The 25,176-nt window shown below is 33.0% G+C and overlaps 1 protein-coding gene and 2 long non-coding RNA genes across 3 annotated transcripts; 1 reads left to right on the top strand and 2 right to left on the bottom strand.

The window, feature by feature from the left end:
* The first annotated feature begins 946 nt into the window (after positions 1–946).
* On the top strand, positions 947–24,869 carry LOC143226315 (putative fatty acyl-CoA reductase CG5065). The gene is made up of 13 exons (XM_076457113.1): positions 947–1,157; positions 7,791–7,941; positions 8,253–8,369; positions 11,223–11,398; positions 15,482–15,554; positions 15,659–15,765; positions 17,474–17,651; positions 19,706–19,750; positions 21,881–21,999; positions 22,419–22,658; positions 23,698–23,827; positions 24,071–24,198; positions 24,383–24,869. The coding sequence occupies exons 2-13, from the start codon at positions 7,810–7,812 to the stop codon at positions 24,537–24,539; spliced, it is 1,602 nt and encodes a 533-aa protein (XP_076313228.1). The 5' UTR covers positions 947–1,157; positions 7,791–7,809; the 3' UTR covers positions 24,540–24,869.
* On the bottom strand, positions 15,301–24,410 carry LOC143226317 (uncharacterized). Its single transcript, XR_013014544.1, has 2 exons — positions 24,270–24,410; positions 15,301–15,690 (listed from the first exon to the last, which is right to left on the bottom strand). It is a non-coding gene; the product is annotated as an uncharacterized LOC143226317 (long non-coding RNA).
* On the bottom strand, positions 17,764–22,461 carry LOC143226318 (uncharacterized). Its single transcript, XR_013014545.1, has 2 exons — positions 22,331–22,461; positions 17,764–18,758 (listed from the first exon to the last, which is right to left on the bottom strand). It is a non-coding gene; the product is annotated as an uncharacterized LOC143226318 (long non-coding RNA).
* Positions 24,870–25,176: the final 307 nt, after the last annotated feature.

The raw sequence follows: 25,176 nt of genomic DNA on the forward strand, positions 1-25,176 counted from the left end.
TAGACCACCACTTGTGTTTTCCTGCTGTAGTAAAAACACACATCATACACTTTACAAGTGTCGGTGAGTACTTGGTTGTTCATTGGTTTGTTATAGTACATACAACCAGTCATTTTTAACTAATTTAAGCACCACTTACCTTAAAATTAGGACAGGAACCAAGTTAGACGTTGTGATTTAATCTCTTACGTGTTTTTTTTTTAATTACGTCATTCGATTTAATTGTGACACTTTGAATGATTATAATATAAAAGACTGTGAATCATTATTTTAACAAAGCTCGAGCAGATAGCCTCGTTTGAAAACATATTTAAGCAAAATGGCAGAAATATGATGAAAGGCTCAGCAGGTATAGAACCATGATTGTTGTTATAAAGCCCACAAGCTTATTGAGTCGAGGGACGGTACAGTTCAAACATAAAGGGAACTAGTTAAAGGTTGTTTTCACTTGTTAATGTGGTATTTCTAAATATAAAAAGACCTCACCTCCTAGTGGTTCAGCGATTTGAAATATAGAGTAAAAGCAGTGTTAAAACGACAAAAATTTTATAAAACCTATTTTAGATCTACTGTTCCAGGTGATAACTTTACAAAACATATTATGAACATAATTTGATTAAACGTCTTCTATTAGAATAAAAGTTTTACAATAGTACTACAAGCATCACAGTTCAGAAAGACAAATGAAAATTACATCCAGTACATCTGCTTTATAATTAGTTAAGTCTATTGATATTATTATAACCTAGTACGAAAAACTCGATGGACAACTAAAAGTTAAACCTAATACTTCGCTTAGACCACTAATTCCTCTATACCACAGGTGCTAGTACAACTACAACAAACACATTACAACAGGATATAACCCACTTAATTGCCAGCGTTCCCAATTGGATAACTGTGTGACAGTCAACTTTGCTCAGATTTTATTACCTAGCAGGCATTCTTCGCCGAAGTAAGAAATAAAACGGAGGCATGTTGCACCACCTGATTCGTTCAGTGACAAAGCACGTGATCTTCACGACTTTCATTCCACGTTTTCACTTGGTTCGGTGGTCAATGCGACTTTCCTTGTCAGTTTATTAACTCTATACGTATAGTTTGTTAGAGTTGTTCTACTATTTCAGGTGACAAAAGAAAAAGATTCTTCGTTGTAGGTAAGAAATTTTGCTGCACCTAAATGCTCTATGATTGGTATAGCAAGAATATTAAGCATAAATTCAGTATGTTAAATTAGCCTGGTTAACTTAAGTTACTGTTCACGTATGTGTTTACCTAGTTAATTCACATTGCTGTTTAAAATAGGAATCACTGAATATGTTTGTTATTACGCTGCATTTCAAGGGTAAAATTCCAAAGGAAAAATTACAGATAGTAGTTCAGTACTGATACTCCACCAAAATAAAGGTTTCATATACTTTTCCCCAGTTTATGGTATTCACGAACAGTACACAAGTGGGGTTGAATTATGTTTACTTCAATTCATTTTGTTCTGTAATTCTGTAAACATTAAAATAACTGTGCGAATTTATTTATACTTTAGTTTGACTTGTTAGCTTCCAGATGACATAAATGACTGAACTATTGTGAAATTTCGAAATTAAACTGATTACATAAAAATACATTAAACAATAGCATGAAAAGAGAAAAAAATAATAGATTGTGGTAAAAGATGTGATTTTTAGACGATAGAACATTAAATGATTGAATATCTGGGGTAACGTTCTCTATCATATTGTTTGATTTTATATAGTAATATATAACAACTGTTCATTTGGTAGAAGCTGAAAAGATTAGTGGTTGTAATAGTGAGTTTCGATAGATCTGTTGTACATAATTACTCTTATAATTTTGTATGACTTTGAGATTAAAGATGACATTGATCATTCAATTTTTGAACGGGATCAAATTAAGTTTTACAAAATATACGTTGGCACTACTTATAATTTATGTTGTATTGAAGGAAACTATCAGAAGGCCGTTAAAATTATTTTATAAAGTCAGATTGTTTCGCTTAATATATCACAATATAAACTAATGAATGATCAAAAGAGGAGTACATAAATACCTGAGTAAATCAAATATTGTTTTTATAAGGAATATAAATTTATTTTTAGAAGAGTTTCAGCGAAAGTTAAAATTATTCATTACCACACTGCAATTTAGTATAAATTATTACAAGAATTAGATACATTAATATTTCATATTGTTTTAACCGTCCCAGCAATATGAGATATATAACATACTTGATATCCATTCAGTGTAAAAATTATAATAAAAATCCATGTGTGAAACATGATATAACATTGATTCAAAGCTTATCCAGTTAAATGTACTAACACTGAATGGCTATTAGGCTAAAAATTTGGATTTTTATTGCCATTTATTAGAATGAGTAAAAAGTGGAACACCTCGTTTATACAGATATTATTAATTAATTATTGTTTATTGTATTTTTCTGATTTTATCTATTGGGTTACTGCTCGTGAACCATCTGAAGTGAATTATATTTTCATATTCACAAAAACGTTATATGAAATAAAAAGTGAAGATTCACGTATAATAATTTCTTAAAACATTCTGAGTTAATCATATACGACACGATTATTCATGACGTTGGGAAAATGATTTGTAGAATAAGGTTTAGTAACAAATTATAAACTACACTATAGCATTGAACATAGGCCTTGTTTTAAAACTGTATTATGATAATCGTAATTAGGATAGACAAGACACTGACTAATTCACTCTAAGATATTTACATATTTCTCATTTATTATCTAATTTAGAATGTAATAGAAAAATTTACGTCAAGTAGAACTTTCTAGGCCTACTTTGATTTGTTTGGAATTAAACACAAAGCTACACAATGGGTTATCTGTACTCTGCCCATCACGAATATCAAAACCCGTTTAGTAGCGGTGTGAGTTCGCAGACATACCAGTGTGCCCCTGGGGAGGAATACATTATTTGATATTATCATCAAAATTCGCAAATATCTCGAGCTAATAAAGAAATTAATATAATACAAATATAGCATATAACAATATTCAAAAATATATTTATTTAACAAATTTACATGCATGTGTTGTGAAGATTTGTTGCGCATTGACCTAATATTAACATATTATTCCTAAATTTTCATTTGTATATGAAGGAAACCTGAGACTTATTTTAATTCAAGTTAATAAACCATAAACTTAATTGCAATAATTAAAATGTTGTGATTCTTCTTGGTAGATATAAATTATTTTGTTGCAAAATTGACAACCTTGACCACAGACTTATATGAAGATTTTGTTAAGCTATTTATTTTAGAATGAAGGTGAATGCTCAAATGTCTTGCTTCGGCTTAAATTACTCAGTAGTGGCTGTAAGGCAGTAAGAGAAAAACAAGTAGAAAACGATTATATTAACTAATAATTAAGTTCAGACATTTTCTAGGAGTGTTATTGTGGTCCCCGTTCATGTACGTGTAGTGAAGTCTTTAACATGGGCTGTAGTTTTCTTAGATACGACAACATTGCATCTGGTGCAAATTATTAAAACATAACAGTTACTGTGTGATATTCACTTGTCCATCGTTATATATTCCCGTAGAAATGGACATCTGATAAAGAACCCAAACTACTTGGACCAAAAACAGCTGTCACTTTTTTTTTTAAATAAGCATCTGAGATTATTATTTTGAGGCTCAAAATTAAGTATTTGTTTCCAAGATTAAAAACAAATATAATTATTTTACGTTTTATTATCCCAGAAAAGTAACACGTTGACACTTTTTGACACTCATTGTCGCTGTCGGTTTCACCCACGTGGGAATTAGCACCATTCAGTTTAAATGCTTTTATTCAAACCTGATTTCATGCAATAGAAAGGAATTCAGCATTTAGTTGTAGGTAAAAGTTTTTCTTGAAAAAATTTGGCTACCTATGTAGGGATTTTTGTATGGTTTTGTCTATTCATCCCTGCCTTGTTTCTGTGCTGTTTGGCACAGTCATCCATACAAAGACGTGTTAGTACAACGTGAGAATTAAAGTTGCGAAACATGAAATTAATCAAAACTCCATTAAAATATAAGTAATGAGTAAACGTGTTTCGCCTTCAAGGTTAAAGTTATTTCAGATGAAACTGGAACATAAAAGTTGACGTGGTGGAATTATCAAAACATTAGCAAGGTAGAGCTACTGTCGCCAGGAAGCGAGTGAAACGTTAAAGTGGAAGTGATAGTATAGAGATAAATGTCATCAAAATCTAGATCAGGTCAAAATGTCATCGTTAACAATAATAGATGTTCGAATCCCATACACTACCATCAACCTCTCACTGAGAATGGCTTAAGTACAAAGCAAGAAATATTTGCTCGTTGCAGTCATACAACGTTAATTATCGGTGTCAAACTATATTAGGCCTCGATCAGTTTGCAAATAGGCGTTGTACTAAAACTATTATAAAATATGTTAAATTTTGTTAGAAAATAAAGATGATAAGGTTCTTATTCCAGTGATTACGTAATGTGTGAATGAGAAAACGGGACAATGTCTTCTTTCCAAGTTTTTAATTTGACTAAAAATATTAGTTAATGCTTTTCTTTAAAGTTTAGCTCAACAGTATTGGATTGAGGCCTTTTGTTTTAAGAAACAAGTATATCATATATCATTTGTATGATCTCGTACAAATTATACGATATTTTGAATGCTTAGAATGACTCATGTACTAGTATTAGCCTTGGAAAGCTTGAATGAAATGGAGCGTACAGAACTTTCTAGGATTTAGTTTCCAGTCGATTTATGTAGGCTTACTACTAAACCAGTATACTGACCCTGTATTGTCCTCTATACACTTCTGAAAGTGGGTCATTACCCCAGGTGTAATCGAAGTACACGTAGCCTCTTTTCTGGTGCATAAACTAGTCTAAATATTTCCCCATGATGGAGAGGCCAAGTTTATTTTCTTGAGAAAGTCGAACGAACAACCTTGACCACAGACTTGCTCGAAGGTTTTGTTACGTTTGTGAATCATCACAGTTCTTGAGCTCGTACGTCTGAATTTTTTCAGATAAAATTTATATCTATATTATACAAATTACAGTCACATTACATTTTTGGACGTTTTAGATTATTGAAATTATTTTTGTTACTATTTAGTATATTTTCAGTGTTTTTTGAGCTGTTATTATTTATTTAATTAATGCACACTCATTGCATAAATGGATTGTCAAATACTTTTTTATTAAACTATTTTATTTAACATACCAACATCTAAACACACAGTATACCGCCATTTAACGGGTGTTAGTGTGTTTTTCTTATAGCAAAGCCACAAAGGGCTATCTGCTCAGCCCACCGAGGGGAATAGAACCCCTGATTTTAGCGTTGTAAATCCGGAGACATACCGCTGTACTATATTTAACGGACAAAACCAGTATTTCAAGATTAATATATTACATGACTAAGATGCTATTGTTAATCACTGCGGTTTAAGTATTTATAAAATGATGGAAGAAGTATATAAAAGGTGTTTTAACAATAGTGTAATGTAATTTTTAACATAAAATAAGTAAATTAAAATTTTTGTGGACAATTTTTTAATGCAAGACGTCACAGCTTTTTATGTTGTTTTCTTATTGGAATACTTTCAAATGCTTGAACCTTATGAGACTGACTAAAAGTAATACTGTTGGTTTCATGGTGGTATAAATTATAAAAAGTCACGACAGTGTCGAAGCCTTGTAAATTATACACTTTGTTATTCATTGCTGCAGGGCATATACGTCGGCCATTTTGTTGTGAGTGTATTTATTACACGAATTTCACATTTCCATAACTAATTTAGAATCTGTCTTTAGTTAGATATATTCAAATTATAATTTTTCTGAATTAACCCACAGTTGTTCTTTTGTGACCTTACGCCTTTGTTTAGGCCTCTCTTTCCTAGTGTCCCGATTTTCCCTTTTTTTTTGCTAGGTAACTCCATATTTACTTAAATGTTTAACTTTTCAAAGAAAATTAGTAATAGTTTTTTCGGCTTTTATTGTAGTAATTAGAGATCAAAAATAGAAAATGTGATCAATGCTAATTTAAAATGCTTATGAATATTATCAATGAAACCCTGTTGGCCTGTTGCTATTTTTGATGCATCATAAGTCTCACGATGAAGGAGGAAAGTGGCGTTCTCAGAATTCGGTTTGGTTTGTTTTGAATTTCGCGCAAAACTACACAAGGGCTATCTGCGTTAGCCGTCCCTAATTTAGTAGTGTGAGACTAGAGGGAAGGCAGCTAGTCATCACCACCCGCCGCCAACTCTTGGGCTACTCTTTTACCAACGAATAATTGGATTGACCGTAACATTATAACGCTCTCACAGCTGAAAGGGCAACCATGTTTGGTGTGACGGGGATTCGAACCCGCGAATTACGAGTCGAGTGCCTTAACCAACTGACCGTGCTGGCCCTATCTCAGACTTTGTCGCCGTTTAAGTTAAATATTACACTATAAGGCCAATATTGAATTAGCATATCGCGATCCTTAACGGTGTCCTAGTTTGACCACCTACATTTATGGTGATCTTAAGTGCTCTGTTTGTTGTATTACATTGATTTTAACTGATTATAAAAAGGTCACAAACATTTACTCGGGCGAAGCTTGTATATGCCGAAGGCTAGAAACTTGATCACTTTGGCCATGTGTCTGACCACTGAAGAGAGGCGAGCCCATTTTAAAAGATAGGATGGCTCGGATATTTATACGATTTGGTATGATTTAGGGGTCGTTTTCTTCTGTTTGTTTGTTTTTTGAATTTCGCGCAAAGCTACACGAGGGCTATCTGCGCTAGCTGTTCCTAATTTTGCAGTGTAAGACTAGAGAGAAGGCAGCTAGTCATAACCACCCACCGCCAACTCTTGGGTTACTCTTTTACTAACGAATAGTGGGATTGATCGTAAGATTATAACGCCCCCACGGCTGAAAGGACGAGCTTGTTTGCTGCAAAGGTGATTCGAACTCGCGATACTCGGATTACGAGTCGATCGCCTTAATCCACCTGGCCATGCCAGGCCCGTTTTCTTTTGTAAATAACTGAATATAACAAAAACAGCAGTGGTTGGAACACTTTGTTTAAGCTAATGGATACAAGTATAACTGTAATCATTCTTTATAAGCTTGTAAAAGACATACACACCATAACAAGTTTCATTATAGTTACTTTGCACGTGTAATTATTTCGCGAAGGTTCTAAACAGTGCTACAGAAATATATGCATGGTCCATTCTAGCGAGAGCCAACTTTTCCGGTCATGATTCTGGGGTGGTTAAAGTTCTGGGGAGGAAACTAACCCTAAACAAGAGTGCTTTAATGACAATGTTTTATAAATACTTAAATATTCTTGAGGTGTAGTCTCGGGCATGTCTTTCTATTGTTCAGGGTGTTTGAGAGACCTCTTATCCATGGAGAAGTAACCCCTAACAATTTGTTTCAAATAGCACGGTAATCTTCAGTGAAGATATATTTTATTATTTTGTGTTTGATTTTGTTCCTAATTATAATAATCTAAAATCAAAAATAGGAAAATGCATAGATTAAATAATATTTAATAATATATTTACTGGAAAATGAGGGGACCAATAAATTTTAACACTAAATTTTGGGAGCTAATATAATTGTGACTTGTGCGTCTACGATCCCCCTAGATATGCCACTGACTACAGTTAATTTATGAAAATTAAACGTGAGGAGTGTTTATTTGAAAGTTAAATTCCTGTAGTTAACAACTAGTAACTTGCGATGTTCCAGAAGATCGTCAGTGATTCTTATGGCTAAAGCAATGCAGCGTGATGAAGAAACTGGACCTTTAGCGACTCCGAATTTAAAAGTTTCAAGAATCGTAGATTTCTTTCGTGATCGAGCAGTTTTCATAACTGGAGGAACTGGTTTTGTTGGAAAAGTAAGTTAAAACGTGAACAGTTAATACTTTTAACATACGTAACAAACGTGTATAACTATTCTGGTTATAAAACGGTTTTTTCAGATTTTTAAGTCCTCAAATAAATCAATCAAAATTCTAACTACATTTTTTTAGAACCAGGTAGTTTTTATTTTAGAAACAATTTAGGTCAAAGGAACGTAAGAGTAGCCGCCATATTATTTATTACGGGAAACTTTGCGCTTCAAATACATCTGTTGGTTTGAAATAAGATACATTTAGAATCAGATAAATATATTAGAGGTGTTAACTGAGGTTATATTACATGCCAGGCTCTGGTTGAAAAGCTACTTCGGTCCTGCAGCGGATTGAAGGAAATCTACCTCCTTCTTCGACCCAAGAACGGTCAAGATGTCAGACAAAGACTCGATGACCTTGTCTCATGTCAGGTAATAGATGTTATATGTGAATAAAACATCTTATTGTAACTGAATTTCTCATAGAGATGCTCAAAGACACTTGCATTTAATATATATGCAGAAAATAATGTGTGATATTTAAGCGGTTTAGTTGTTAAACTTTGTGATGAAACGTGACTTTACCTAACTCAATATTATTGACGAATTTTACAATAACTTTTAACTTCTGATTAAATGTTAAAAACCTACAAGACAGATTTACACCACGTTAAAACTATATAGGTATGAAGCTTTCAGTTCTTAGTGTGGGAGACCTGACGTGCCAGGTGGTTAAGGCACTCGACCAGTAATCCGAGGGTCGTGAGTTCGACTCCTCGTCACACCAAACATGCTTGCCCTTTCAGCCGTGGGGGCGTTATAATGTAATGGTCAATCTCCCTATTCGTTGGCAAAAGAGTAGCCCAAGAGTTAGCGGTGGGTGGTGATGACCAGCTGCCTTCCCTCTAGTCTTACACTCCTAAATTAGGGACGGTTAGCGCAGATAGCCCTCGTGTATCTTTGCGCGAAATTTAAAACTTAAAACCTTAGTGTGAGTATTCAGTAATAAAATTGTATTAGCATAGTGTTGTAAATCACGTTTCGTCTTACAAACAAGTACTTAACGTCCGTTTTGTTTTCACTTGTATTTTGCTTTACGCCTTTATATAACAGTGCTCAATAATAACTGCATCTATATGTATATTTGTTTCTTAAATGCAGGACCCCAAAACCTGAAGTTCACTATGTAGAGAATATGCAAAGGAAACAATTTTCAAAAACATAGTGTGGTTATTAAATATAAACGAGTTAGTTTGAAATTCTTATTATTTCGAGACACTAGTCGAAGTTCAAATTTAAAAATATCTAAATACAGGCTTCAGTGGGGGTCAGTGGCTTTTAGGACAGATTTTACCAACTTATGTCTTAAATTGATATGTATGTGCGAAAGACTGTTCGAACTTGCGAATGCAAGTATAATGAATTTTAAATTGTATAAAGACAAGAAGGGGTCCATATACGAGTCCTAGCCACCTACATTATTATAGTAAAGTTTAAATGGTACAGAATCTACTGAAACAATAAAGACATAGCTATAAAACCCCGAATTACGTAAAATAAAAATAAAAACTTCTTATTTTAGCACATTGTTCTTATACTGTGCTAATCTGAGCCAGTTTTAAGTAACTTCTTTTATATAGTATGACTTCCTTTTCTCAATAATTTTGTAGCGTTAAAACTTTCCATATTCGTGTAACCACCTAGGTTATGGACATATCGAATCTTTTTCGTCTTTATAATTTTTTTATTACACTTGTTTGTTTCCTTTTTATTAGCTATATTTTTTGTGCCAAAATTAACAAGCGTGGACGCTCATGTATCTTATTCGATTTTATTTTTCATCAGGATCTCTTCAAACCTACCCTCAAATCTATATACGCGTAAAGTAGCGCGTCGTCTTATATACATATATATATACACATAAATATAATTTATTAGTTAAGGCTATTATACTACAATTCTCCTTGGTGGCCTAAACAGATAGCCGAATGTAGCTTTGTTGTAAAAAACAAGCAAATAAAACAAACTTAACTTCAAATTATATAATTAGTCAGAGGTTTGGATTTGCTGTTTTTAACGCAGCCCTTTCTTATGATGTAACCTTAACTTCATTTAAAATGTAATTATTTTCGCTAAAATATACATAAATAAATAAATATGCATATATTGTAGTATCATTTTGGGTACTGGGACTCCAGACGAAAGAGTTCTGTAAAAGAATTAAAGCGGTAAGGTTCGTCTTTTTTTTAAATCTGTGTGCTTGTCTGGAAAATCATTTTCTTAGATGAAAAGTTGTTGATGTAGTGAAATTTTGATTCATTTCATAAACACATATATAACGATTTAGGCAGTTTTATAAGTACAATAAGATTTAGTTTTTCTCAGCTAATACCGTGAAACAGATATTCTTAAAGCGGTTTTAAACGGGTGATTTTCATGGTCGGCATTTTGTTTTATCCCAAACCTTAATATTAAGTACTATAGTACATAATAATTAGGTTTTCATATTAGATCCAGCAGGTTCCCTCTTAGGACTGTTGAAATATTTGTGAAAATAAAGTAATAAATAATCGTTTGCCTTCACGTAAAGTTTACTTCAAACAGTTGTAGAATAAAACCAAGTCATTGGTGCAGTTGTAAACTTATGTACTGCAAAGATATATGTAAGTGATAAGGGAGTTTAGTTGGCTTTGTTGTAAGTTAATCATAAACAATACACATAATTTCAAGAACTCCTAAGCTTCGTGTATTTATTAAATAGTCATGAAACATACTTTCAATAAGATAACCAAATATGCAAGCTAGTGGTCGGTTCAAGATCGTATACTTACAAGTAATTCAAAATTTCACTGGTGATAAATATCCAAATTTACTAGCGTAATGTGAGTGTAATATTTGCAATCTAAGAGTTTAGGCAGTTGATTGATCTTGTGATATTATTTGTTGGTGTGTGTGTTTTCTTACAGCAAAGTCACATCGGGGTATCTGCTTAGTCCATCGAGGGAAATCGAACCTGTGAGTTTAGCGTCGTAAACTTACCACTGTACCAGCGAAGGACTGACTATTCGTTGGTAGTGTGTGTATATTATTGTTAGTATGCTATGCACATTTATCTTGGTGAGGCTTCGTCTCTTTAAGATTGAAAATAACGCGTTAAATTCGTAAGAGTACAGCCGGGCGAGTAGTTATAAACAATTTTTGCTATTATTTTATGAAATTATTGTTTTAAATTACTTTTTTTTATGTAAGTGTTTCTATAGTGAGTATTTTTGGTATTTTCTTTAGGTGTTCGATAGGATTAGAAGAGAAATTCCTTCTTCATTAAATAAAATAATCCCAATTAGCGGTGACATCACAGAAGCTGAATTAGGCATTAGTTCCAATGACCAAACACTGTTAATAAAGAACGTGTCGTTGGTTTTTCACTGTGCTGCAACCGTTAAATTTGACGAACCATTCAGGTTGGTATATTTATATATATATATATACATACTTTATACTTTTTGTAAAGTAGTAAAGTGAATTGCTGGCCCCCCAGTGGCTCAGCGGTATGTCTGCGGACTTACGACACTAAAAACCTGGTTTCGATACCTGTGGTGGGCAGAGCACAGATAGCCTGTTGAGTAGCTTTGTGCTTAATTTAAAACAACAATCAACAAATGAATTGCGGATCTAATATGTGAGGTTTTGGTATATATGTTCTAAGTTCATTCCATTTATCTAACTCGATTACTGTAATTTGCAGTTCAATGCCACACTATTTTTTTATGAAGAAAAGTATGCTTTGAGTTTAAGAGTTAGTATGTGGTAAAGAAATTCAGAGCACAGTTATGCATCAATATATTATGCTATCTTTTGTTTAATGTTTGTTTAACACAGCTATTTTGATAACAAATCATCCCTAGTTTGTCTGATAGGAGCAGTATTAATTATTTTTCGGTATTTGACGCAAATTGATTCCAAGCTTGACATCGTAAGTTTTTAACGTATTCAGCAATTATACAGCAACATGCATTATTGAATAATATAATACATTGAAGTTTGTGACATGTTTTCAGAATTTCTCTATACTTTTATGACATTACTTGGTATATATGCTGGTCGAGAGCATGTAGTGGACAAATTTTCCTCTCTTCTACATTTAATTTTGAAGGGTATTTTATAATCTAAAAATCTTAGTGATACTTGTAAAAACTGTACTACAATATAGTATTTAATATTCATAATATAGTACAAAAAAGTTCAATACGGGTACTCAGTACCGATTTTGAAATCTATTTCGAATCAGAATTGAATGTTGCAGATGCTATGGACAAATTAATTGCTTGTAATCTCGAGTTCCCACAAGATACATAACTTGTTGATTAGTTAAATTTTATTTGATTACTGGTTAGGAGCCCGTGGTATGAACACTCCCACTTCCGATTAAATCTTACTATTAGGCAGTTTTAAAGTACACTGTCATCTATTAGAAAGAAATCAAGTATCTTTAAGAAAAAAGTTCAGAATATATTATGAAGAATAGTATTTCAAACGCTGGTGGGAAATATGAATACACAAGTGTGAAAATGAACAAAATATTTATTGATGGCTAGCACCTATGGTGGAAAAAGAATTAGACACATATATTATACTAAAGAAGACAGTATCAAAGTTAAACTTGTGATAATATGTATGTAAATACGTATTTAGAGACGAAAAATCAAAGAGCACCACACTTTTACGTTGGACAGAGGTTCAAGCAGTATCCTACATTCCTTAGGTTACCCACATCAGTAGTCATTGCAAACAAATATATGCAAAGGCAAGCACATAATGAAAAGAACTTGATCTTTCCCCTCTGTTACAAACATTTAAAATTTCTGTCAAAATAATGTACTGAGAAAAAAAAAGTGATACCTGAATAGCGAATATCTCTGGTCTTAACTACTTTAAAACAACGAGAAATACACACACTTATATTTGTGTTATCCTCTCAGCGATTATCGTGATATCATGGTAGACTTTAAACAACTGTTACATATAAAAAGCAAAAACACCGCCTTCTGGGCGGCTGTTTATGTTAGTAGTTAGTAATCATACTCTTTATATCCCATTGAAACATTTAGAAAAAGTGAACATTTTATTAAGAGGGATTTTATTTTGGGAAATTTGTTGTTTTTTGAATTTCGTGCAAAGCTACACAAGGGATATCTGCGCTAGCCGGCCATAATTTAACAGTGTAAGATAAGAGGGAAGGCAGCTAGTCGTCACCACCCACCGCCAACTCTTGGGCTACGCTTTTACCAACGAATAGTGGGATTGACCGTCATATTATAACGCCCCCCACGGCTGAAAGGGTGAGTATGTTTGTTGTGATGGGGATTCGAACCCGTGAACCTCAGATTACGAGTCGAACACCTTAACCCATCTGGCCATTCTAGAAAGTGTTATATGGGAAAGTGTTTTGATTAATCATACATAACTCATAGCACCAAATTGATTTAATGTACAGATCTCAAAATTTTCATAAATTTTACTGATATAAACTGTAATATTTTATATATTAAAAGTGGTGCCCTTTATTGCAAAAAATATTTTTAAGAACTTCAATTTCTTAGTACTACATTTTAAAATTACATTTATAAAGATATAGCCAAACCTTCACTCACAGTCTTAGTAAAAGTGGTGTTCTTGTTAGGAAGAGAGCGCTTTTATATAAAACCAGATTCTATTACAAAAGGTTGTTACACATACTACAGTTATTTTACTAATTGTCTGAATCTTTATAACTCAAACTATGAATTTTTTAAAATTTTATCTTTGTTTGTGCAGGAGTTTGGTTACATAGATGGATGCTGATATACAGGCAACGTCCATTATAGTAAGACTTAAAAATTGGTGAATTGAAAGTGAACCCTTCTATTGAAAAAAATTATGGGTAGGTAGGTGCCTGCATAAGGGAGAAAGTTCCAACTCCTAGTGACTTGTAGAAAGTTCTGTATCATCCTCTGAGCATAATTTCATTCCATGTTTCTTACACAGATATAGCGAAGTAGATAGCAACAGAATTGGATCACATTTACGAAGTTTATATGTTCAGTTTGTATCAGGAAACACAAATTACTTGAAGAAGAAATGAAAAAAAAATTAGAAAAATATCTGAATATATCTGAAAAATTATTTTATAAGTTTATTTTGCATTGAGATTACTTACTGATTAAGTATACTTTATCACAAGTTACAGCTTTTAATGTAAGTAAGGTTTGTATTTGGAATAGGTACGACGTTTCGATCATTGGTGCTGTCATTCTCAAGTATACAAGTTTTAATGGAAAAGGATGAATTAGTATATAAATAACATTCAACATTCACAATGTATTTGAATTCTAGAACTGATATAGTGGTTACTTATAAAAGTGAATATATACGTGTGTGGGTATTTGTTAATTGCTAGTAAGTTGCCCAGCCTTTTACGTAGGTGAAACTTGAAGATCAGGTCAAATTTAAGAACACCAAAAACCCCCTTCTAAAGTCCATGACCTTATGAATAAAAACAAACACAGTTCTTCTAAACAGAATGTCACAATATTGAAACATGAAATTAATATTAACAGAAGAAAAATCGGGAAAACTTAATTAATCAAATAACACCATCCAACAGTTAACAAATACCAGTGACATCTCTACAAATATATTCTGTCATTATTTCCTCACACATCTCTAATCTTATGCAAATATTTTACATAAAATTCCCTATAGTTTGTTGTTGTTTTATATATATTTATTCATTTTTTCCTGTCTAAACATGAAAAAATAATCTATCAATTCATGTGGATTCATATGTGCATGTGTAATAACCACTGTTAATTCTAGAATTAAAATTATTTCTTTGAAGTTAAGTACAAAGCTACACAATTGGCTATCTGTGTTCTGCCCACCATGGATATCAAAACCCAGTTTTTAGTGTTTTAAGTTCACAGACATTCCACTGTGCCATTGGGAAACACAATTAAAATATACTGTTAGATTGTTGACTGTTGATTTAAATACTAATTCATTATTTGCTTGTGTACTTGACAGTGATCATACCAGTGATCGAAATGTTCTATCTGTTATAATTACAAATTTTAAAAATATTTCATATCAGTTTATGGAAATGTGAAAATGGTAGCAGCTAACATGAAGGCAGTAATACCAGTTATTCATGTTAAGCCCAACTTTTCAACTCAAATAATTTTACTTGAGCTATCATACTATGTGCTGTGAATAAAGTAAAATGAAAATTAGCAGATTTCAACATATTTTAATAGATGCATTTTGACTATGTACCATCCTAATTTCATCTATGAATGTTAATCACAATAATGAAATATTTTGCACATTCTTGTTTTAAAAATGATTTCATTTTTATTTGAAATCATAATGAAATATGTGAAAAATTCAGATAAAAAGTACCAAGACTAGTAAGCAACAATATTGAAAGAGATAATGATGTAAAAGGTATTCTTACAAAAACATTTCCAGTGTTAAAAATTTATATAAGACATTTGGTATTTCTATAGGGAGTATGTTAGCATCAACGTGCTTGCATGTAGAAGGCTCTTGGAGCTTTGTAAGAGAATGGAACACCTCGAGGTAAGCTTTAATTACATTTATGATATTAATTCTCAGAAATGGATTTTGAAGGTATTCTATTATCTGTATAATGCAAACTTCTCTAAGAAAACTTGTTTCCACAGGTTCTTGTCCATGTTTCAACAGCCTATAGTCACTGTAACAGAAAAGTAATTGATGAAGTTGTGTATCCAGAAGCTGTACCATATCAGAAGGTCATTGATGCTACTCAGTAAGAAAATCTAAAATTAATCAGTATTTTAAGCATATATTTCACTTTAAGTAGATATTCAATTCCAAAAGAATATTCTTAAATTTTCTTCATTTTAAAATAAGTATATTATCAAAGTGTGAAACTTCACCTTAAACTGTACATTCAAAATTACATACTTCTTATATGTTTATGAAATATTACTGGGTATTGCAGAGATGCCAACCATAACGATTTGAGCGTAATCATACGCTCATACAGCCAAATATTACGACTTGTTGCAAGTCCCAAATTATTATATATCATATAGGCTTGTTTTTTGAATTTTGCACAAAGCTACTCGAGGGTTATCTGTGCTAGCCGTCCCTAATTTAGCAGTGTAAGAAGGCAGCTAGTCATCACCACCCACCGCCAACTCTTGGGCTACTCTTTTACCAATGAATAGTGGGATTGACCGTCACTTATTACACCCCCACAGCTGAAAGGGCGAGCATGTTTGGCGACCCTCAGATTACCAGTCGCACGCCTTAACACGCTTGTCCATGCCGGGCCCATTATATAGGCCTATACAATAAAGTGATAAATAGTTCCCCCAGGGCTTGAAAGGTGTGAAAAGAAAATTTCTAGTGAGATACAAATAAATTTTGATAATAAATAAAAGACATAGTCCAAATGGCTACTTGTGATAATCATGTTTGTGCTTGAAATAATAAAAAATATTTGTATCTCCGACGTCTACCAATAGTTTGAGTGCAGTGCTTCTCCATACTGGGTACGTGGGGGAGTCTATAGTTACGTCATCAGTGCTTGTCAGCCAATCAGCGCTCACGTAGATGGGTATTTCTTGTTTTCTAAGCGGCATAGAAACACCAATGCGATCGTTCACAAGATGGAAAAAAGAAGCCTCGTTCACCAGATTGACTTGTTTCTGGCAAATCTAAAAGGACTAAAACTGTGAATCAAAAATTCAGGAAAGAGTATAGTGCAAAATATCTGGTCATTACATCAAAAGTCAGTGACAGTCATGCGTTTTGTACAGTTTGTCACATCGATTTCTCTGTGGCGCATGGCGGGATAACCGATTTTCCAGACATACAAAATCGGCATCTCACCAACAAAAGGCTGAGGCAAAGACAAAACGAAACGATGCAGGTAACGACATTTATGAGTAAGAATTCAGAATATGAAACCATAAATGCAGAAGTGATGTTCATGCAATTTGTCATTGCTCATAATTTACCCCAAGCTGTAACCAATTATGCAGGACATCTATTCAGAAAAATGCTCTCAGACTGATATAGCAAAAAAATATGGCTGTGCTAGAACCAAAACTACAGCCATTGTACAAATGTTGGGTTGTGAAGTTGACAAAATGATTTCAAGCATGCTTACTAACAGTGTTTACAGTTTAGCCACAGATGGATCCAAAGACATGGATGACTCAAAACTGTGTCCAGTGGTTGTACAATATCTGTACGGGCTCTGTCTACATTCATTACGCTCAGTCATTTGAAATAGTTGGCATCTCTGGGTATTGTGTTAAACTAATTCTAACTTCAACACTACGTGTAAGTCTTTTTTTTTTCTTTTTTTTTTGTCTGAGAATATTGGGCATTACTGGTTACCATGCTTTTCTGTTTTTCATAGTTTTGGTGTTTCTTTTATACCATATTATAATATTATAAGTACAGTGTATTCATCATGAGTTCTGAACAACTTCCACCAACAGATGGATGAATGATGACTTGCTTCATACAATTCGTCCTCATCTGGAAAATGGAAGACCATGTAGCTACCACTACACCAAGTCCCTGGCAGAAAACCTTCTGGTACAAGAATGTGGCAATATACCACTGGCTATTGTCCGTCCATCAATTATCACTGCTGCCTGGCAAGAACCTCTTCCTGTGAGAATATGTCTATCTTTGTTTTAATACATATTAGGTCATCCCATAAGTAATGTCGTTTGTAATGCTAAGATTTAAAAAGAAAAGGAACTCAAATAACAACTTTAATCAATTATGTATTTTCCATCACTTTTAATAACAGTCTGCCAACATCTCAAAATATTTTCAATACCACACTTATAAAAATCAGGTGGTTTTGAGACAAAGAAGTTACAAAGACTATTTTTTAACATATCCATAGAAGTAAACTGTTTTTCATTCAGATGATGTTGAAAGCTTAAGAAAAGATGGTAATTTGAAGGAGCAAGGAGGATGGGGAAGTTTCTCCCAGCCAAGCTCTTCCGAAAGTGATCCTAGTAGTGTGAAGACATGCATTGTCATAGTGGAAAACAACTCCTTTCTGATTCACCAAAGCAGATTTTTTTTTTTTTTCAAGTGTAGTGTTCCTGACAGTCTCCCAGCAGTGATTGTCTCATTTGGTTGTGAAAACTCAAAGTGTATTAAACCACCTTTATCCCACTGAACACTGAGCAAAACTTTCCTAGGGTGCAGGTTTGCTTTTGGTTGTGGTGTAGCTGGTTCTCCTGCACTTATCCACTGTTGGCAGCACTTAACATTTTGAAAGTGTACCCATTTCTCATCTCCAGTCACTAGGTGGTTTAAAAATGAAGCTTGAAGTTCAAAAGAGTGAAGAGACATGCAGATGTCTACTTGTTTTCTCAGATTATAAGCTGACAACTCATATGGTACCCATTCTCCCAATTTTGAAACTACCAAGTTGTTGCAAATGTTGATGGACAGTGGAAGGAGATGAATTGAGTTGCTGGGCTAATTCTTCAACAGTTACAATACAATCCTCAAGTATTGCTAGATGCAGGTCATTATCAAATTCAACAGGGCACCCAGTGCAAGCTACATTTGTTAAATTGCAGTCACCAGTTCTAAAGTTATTGAACTATCTGTGACACTTTCTCACATCCAGAACGTCATTGCTGTACACCTCTTAAATGCTTCATGTAACTTTGGTAACACTTTTCCCTTTTCTGAACTTGTAAAACATTATATGTCTAATGTGCTCTTCTGACACCTCCATGATAATTGAAGCTTCTGAAGACAAAAATTAGTAAAGAAATGAGCTGGCTTACACTTAATGCTATCAAGCCATCCCATATTACATATTTGACTTTGAGAATAACTTCATTTAGTCAAGAAATATGCATTTAAACTTATCCTATCCCAAAAAAATAACATTACTTATGGGATGATCTGATAATTTGGAAATTTTGTACAGCATTTTAGCTGCTAAGAAGTTAGCAGTTTTCTTAAACTGTGGTTTTCTAATGGGACAGCAGTAAGATTACAATACTGAAAAATACCAAATTAAAAACATCTGGGTTCAATTCTCCATGGTGAATATATGACAGCTGATTGTTGCTTTGCTTTAAAACAAACTTAAACTGTAACAAAAAGATTTAAATATCATACACTTTTTGAGAAAATCTACTTGGAGTATACATTAGAAAGGGCAGGTCATGATAATAACCACTTAGATGAGTTATTGCTTAAGAAAATATAATTGTACATGCTTGTTGGTTGCACCTTAGACCAAGTTGACTGATTCAGTCACAAGTGGTTAGGACTCAACAACTGTACCGTATAAAAAGGACATTGTATCAAATGTCACCTAGATTTGAAAACTAGTTCAAACACTGCATTGTATATCTTAAACAAAAACAGGAACATGTCTTCTTGTAATAAGAAAGTGCAAACAGTTGTCAATGGATAACTGGAAAATAAGTAAAATGCACAGAAAATTGAGTGAAAGTTTAATATATGTATGTTACTTTTTTATTTCCTTTGGAAGTACATCTTGATTAGTAAAGTAACTTCCTTCTGATTTAAATTATGATGTTACTTCAAATCTTATAAATTACCATTTGTAAAATTTAAACATTTTATGTGAATTAAGAACTTAAGAATTCTAAAAAGCAAATAAATTAATCATAATGAACACTTCTATATCTTGTCTATAACAAGGTATTTTTATTGTATAGGGCTGGGTGGATAATTTGAATGGTCCATCTGGATTTATAGTTGCTGTAAGTATTTATTTTTCTTTTAATTGTATAATTTAAAATAATGTAACATTAGATACTACCTAATTTTCAAGTAAAAACACACCATTCTTATTTATTATGTGAGGAATCACACATGATCTGTTTTCAATTATACAGAGTAATTCAGAAGTTCATTTAAAGGTCTAACAATTCAATAATGGAAAGTATTTAAAAAAGGTGTTGTAAAATTACCCTTTGATGATGTCATTTAGGTTATTCAAGGCCATTTCTTCCAAAATTTTATAATATGCATCATACACCTAAAGTGTTAAGGACAAATTGTCAACAACAACAAACAACATTTGAAAATCACATATTACCAGAATTTCTTCTCAAAAACGACACATGGACGTAATTTCACCTTTTCCATATAAATGTAGCTGTTCTAAAAATTATCAAAATGTGACCATAAGAAAGGGTTTGTTTCATAAACCTAAGTTTGAAATGAAAGGTCAGAATTCTGCATGAACAAGTCATTGCAACTTTTGAGGGTTAAAAAACAACAACAAAAAATCATACAAAGTAGCACACAAAAACTATTTCTTATGATCCTAAATTATCTAAATACTGACAAAATATTCAGTGGCAGAACAGTTTGATATGACCCTATTGTCTGCAGTGTGTCAGAAAAATACTGGCTGTTGTCATAGTGCACATTTCAGTGGTGGCGCCAAGATATTTTCGTTGGTGGTGGTGGTGGGGGGGCTAAGGTAAACTGTGGAGGAGCTTCCCAAAATGCCATCAATATGAAATATAGATGGTAAAGTATAATAATGTAAATACTAAGGTACATTTTAGAAAGGTGTGCTATTTTGAACTGCATTTTCAATGCAATTTTCATTGGAAACTCATACTCTGATTAATAATTCATTATCACAAATTAGAAATAATCTGTTTATAAAAATATTGTATATGTAAAAGAGGAAGCTCACCTAAATTCCACCCAAGGTAATACATAATAATAAAGAAAATCAAGATTAGCTTAGATTGAACATTTAATATTCCATTAAGAGTAAAGCTACAAATCAAAAGAAATATAACATAAAGACACAGTTTACATAGCAGAAACGAATTATCCCATGTGAAGTTAATACACTCTGAGGAGGGCCCCCCGCTAGTACAGCGGTATGTCTTCGGATTCACAACGCTAAAATCAGGGGTTCGATTCCCCTCGGTGGGCTCAGCAGATAGCCCGATGTGGATTTGCTATAAGAAAATACACAATACACTCTGAGGAAAAGTAGGGTCAATATCAGGGTAACTATCTTTCATCGTGTTGTGTTTATAGTCAATATTACTTCAAAACAATGCACCTGTTCTGGTGATTGGCAGCAAATGTGTCTATAATAGTATCAATATCGAGTTGTTTTGCCCTCCTGGAGTTCACAGAGGACACAACACTGGCTAAATGCTTCATAGTTTTGACCTATACACAATACACTTTTACATGCATACTATGTTTTACTTTTCAATAAAAGAAAAAATGAAATTAATGGGTAAATACCTATGAAACCTTTGGTTTATCAAGTAAAATCCCTGATGATCTGTTGTAACTTGAAATCAACATGGTTGTCTAATCTTCATCAAAGCTCAAGATAGAATTGCATTACACAGGGAGCGGCAATACAATGCATGAGTTTCAGTGCGTTCAGTACGTTGCTATGGGACGCATGGCACATACTTCCGTCTTAATGAAGACGTTGAGATCTACAGATCTATGTCTCTTTGATGTTAATTGTTAAGCAACAACGACGATTGTGTTTTCAATATTTTATGAATATATGTAGGTAACAATATTGGGGGGGGGGCTCTGGTTTCCAGATGATCGTCACTGTTCACATCAAGTGATAGGAAATGTGCATCATTGGCTGCATATTATGTGATCATTTGCGCAGGCAGACAAAAAATGGCAGCCACTGTTGGAGGTGAAGATACCATATTGATATTTGTAGTATTTAGGCATTTTGATCATAACTACTGATTGCTTCCCACTATTTCATAATACTGTTGGGATATTTACACCTGTAACTATTATTGTTCTTAAGTAAAAACTATCTCAATATAATTTCATCTGTCTGCTTAATCTGGTAAATGTCTTGATATTTTGTCCAGAGTGGAAAAGGAGTTTTAAGGACCATGACAGTATGCCGTAATATTGGAGCAGATGTAGTACCTGTGGATATTGTAGTAAACATGCTAATAGCAGTGGCCTGGAACACTGCCATAAAGAAGCAAGTAATCTTAATCCAACATTTTCTACTTATTGATTGTAAATATTGGATTAGTTGTGTATTTCTTCAACCTAAGTTGAGGCTGTTAGGAAATATTAACAAGTGATAAAAATAAAAAGGACTTGTTTTAAAGGTGACTTTTCAATATTTTTAGTTAAAATTATTTGAAATGTTTTCAATAATTGTAATATCTGATTTTTAACTGCCATTGTATTTATCAAAACCTTATTACAATAATTTCTGTTATTCATTTGCCTGACATAGTTTAATATTTTATTACAAGTGTTTTTTCTATGCATTACTGTATTTAACTGTTTGTGTTTCTACTCACTTTTAAAATTTTACTTCTGTCAGGGTGTAATTTAACCTTCTGGAAATTAGAAGTTGTCAAGACTGACATTTCATCTTGTTTTATCTAGACCAAACAACACATTGGTATTCAACTGCACCACAGGATCCATCATCAAGGTGACATGGGGACAAATTGAAAAATTAGCTTATCCTTTTATTGTGAAACATCCTAGTATGCAGGTGTTCCGATACCCTGGTGGTAGTTTTAAACATTATTGGTGGTTGAACAGCATTTATGAAGTGATAGAACACAATATTCCAGCTTATTTCGTTGACTTCTTAGCCAGACTAACTGGTTACAAACCTGGGTAAGAAACCTAAAATGCACTTAAGATAACTGATATTTGGTGGTTTTATTATTGTTTTATTTTTTATACAAATGGAACTTAAGGGCTTTCAGTACATCTTTAGAGTAAATGAATTTCCTTGAAGTTACAATGTGAAGAACAAATATTTAAATTCCGTGGATGATTTGACTCGTACTGTTCAGGTCATAGTTCAATAAATGTTTAATTAATACTCGAGCTTAATCATAGGTATACTCAACAGATATAATTAAACCAAACAAAGCATTGAGTACAAATCTTCCAGCTACGTGCCCTAGAAGGTTTGTTTTTCCAAGACTAAAAATATAGGGCAAGTAATACATTTAAATTACAATGTCGTAATTCCGATTAATCAGGCCCAGGATGGCCAAGTGTGTTAAGGCGTGCAACTCGTAATCTGAGGGTCGCGGGTTTGTATCCCCGTCGCCCCAAACATGTTCGCCCTCCCAGCCGTGGGGTCATTATAATGTGACAGTCAATCCACTATTCGTTGGTAAAAGAGTAGACTAAGAGTTGGCGGTGGGTGGTGATGTCTAGTTCTCTTACACTGCTAAATTAGAGACGGCTTTGTGCGAAATTAAAAAAACAACAACAAACCAATTAATCAATGTTTAAAATGCACATTTTATGTAATTCATATTACATTTATCTAGTTTTGGATACGGATATTAAATGTTCACATTTTTAGCTATTTTATGAATGAGTTATATTGCAGCATGTTTCATTTGTGTGTGTGTGTGTGTGTGTGTGTGTAGAATAGGTATAGGTAGCTTATATATTTTTGTATTCTGATACCACATGAAGCATTTTCATTCTTATGTATGAAAAAACTAAAATCGTCCTGGTTTGTATGTGCCGGTACAATCTGCAGGTTCAGGCTCAGTGTGTAACTCGAACAGTTGCTACTGAATATGTAATAAGTTTTATTTAGTCCTTTCAATACAAATGTCTCATTAACCACACTTTGCTGATCTAAACGATTGTTGCAAGTATGTTACAGTATTGTTTACAAATTTTACAGAATGGTTACTTTGTACAAAAAACTTCATCGTGCTGTTCGTATACTGGAATACTTTACAACTAACGAATGGACTTTTCATTGCAATAATGCACTGATGTTGTTGGACCAGTTGGAGGGAAAAGATAGAGAGGTAACCTTGTTTCATCACTTTGCCTATCATATAACTTTAATTAGAAAACAAATTACATGTTAATATTTTCATCTAATTAAAATTCATAGTAAATTAAGAATTAAACAAATGCGTTTTTTCAATTGTTTTTGTTCGGCCTAATAAGCTCTTCTGTCATTTTAGACAACAGCACTTAATTGTACGATATAAAATTTAAATGATTCTTTAGAGATCATATGCATAAATATATATTTGTTTTTTTAGACTTTCAATTTTGATGTTCATCCAATAAAGTGGGATCCTTACATGGAAAATTATGTTCTGGGAGTTCGAAAGTTTATTTTAAAAGAGGATGAATCAACCTTACCAGCAGCACGCCAAAAACTTCAGCGGTTAGTGAAGTTCTCATACTTAGTAAATCATAGTTAATTAAAAGAAATAATAAATTACAAAAATCACTTACTTCGTTACGAACTTGGTAAGGTTTGTTTTATTTAAGTAGCTTGGCTGCATGATTTACCATTATATGTGAACATGTATATTAAGAAAACTAACTGATAAATTCTGTATTTCTAGACTCTATTATTATGGTCAGCTCGCTCGACTTGCGCTGATTCTGGGATTTACTCGTCTTCTCATATCCCGCTCGGAAAAAGCACGCGAGATTTGGTGGTTGCTTCTGTCTTCCGGCATGAAAATTATACAAAGAATTCCTCAACAGTTAACTTCTTGAGTCAGAAGATTTTGGCAGTTGTGATTGGTTACTGGAGATGCGGGTTGAAGAATTTTAAGACAGACGGGGTTACAGAACTTTCAGTTTCGAGATTGATGTTTTATAGGTTCATAGTGGACAATATTGTAATTTCATAACATTTTAGACTGTGGTATTTTGTAAATATGCTTTAATTTGGAGTTATTTACCTCATCTCTATGCTAAAAAGTTTATTTTAAGCTTTTATCATTTTTAAGAAATGTGCTTCATCATTTTGGGTAAAAGTATGAATTACAATGCAGCAATTTGTTGAGATTATTAAACGCTTCACTATGCTTTGTTATTAATAAACGTGTAATGTCATGTATTTTACGTTACCCTACAACAAACAAAAAACAAGATAATGTACAGGATGGGCTGTATGTATGTTAGTTAACCCAAATAATGAACTTTTTTACATTTATTTCTTAATGCAAATAATCACACAGTATTTGTCTTTCTAATTTTTGTTTATTGTTACGAACTTTTTGTCAGTCTGGAGGGTTCATCACCGATATTAATCCCAACAATGCATGATAAGTGAGCTGAAACTCTTGTTTTTCTATAAAAAATTGGTTTCACCGATTACGTTTTTTTCTTTGCATGTGAAAAACAGCAT

The sequence above is a fragment of the Tachypleus tridentatus genome, chromosome 9 (genome assembly GCF_004210375.1).
Source record: "Tachypleus tridentatus isolate NWPU-2018 chromosome 9, ASM421037v1, whole genome shotgun sequence".
Lineage (NCBI taxonomy): Eukaryota > Metazoa > Arthropoda > Merostomata > Xiphosura > Limulidae > Tachypleus > Tachypleus tridentatus.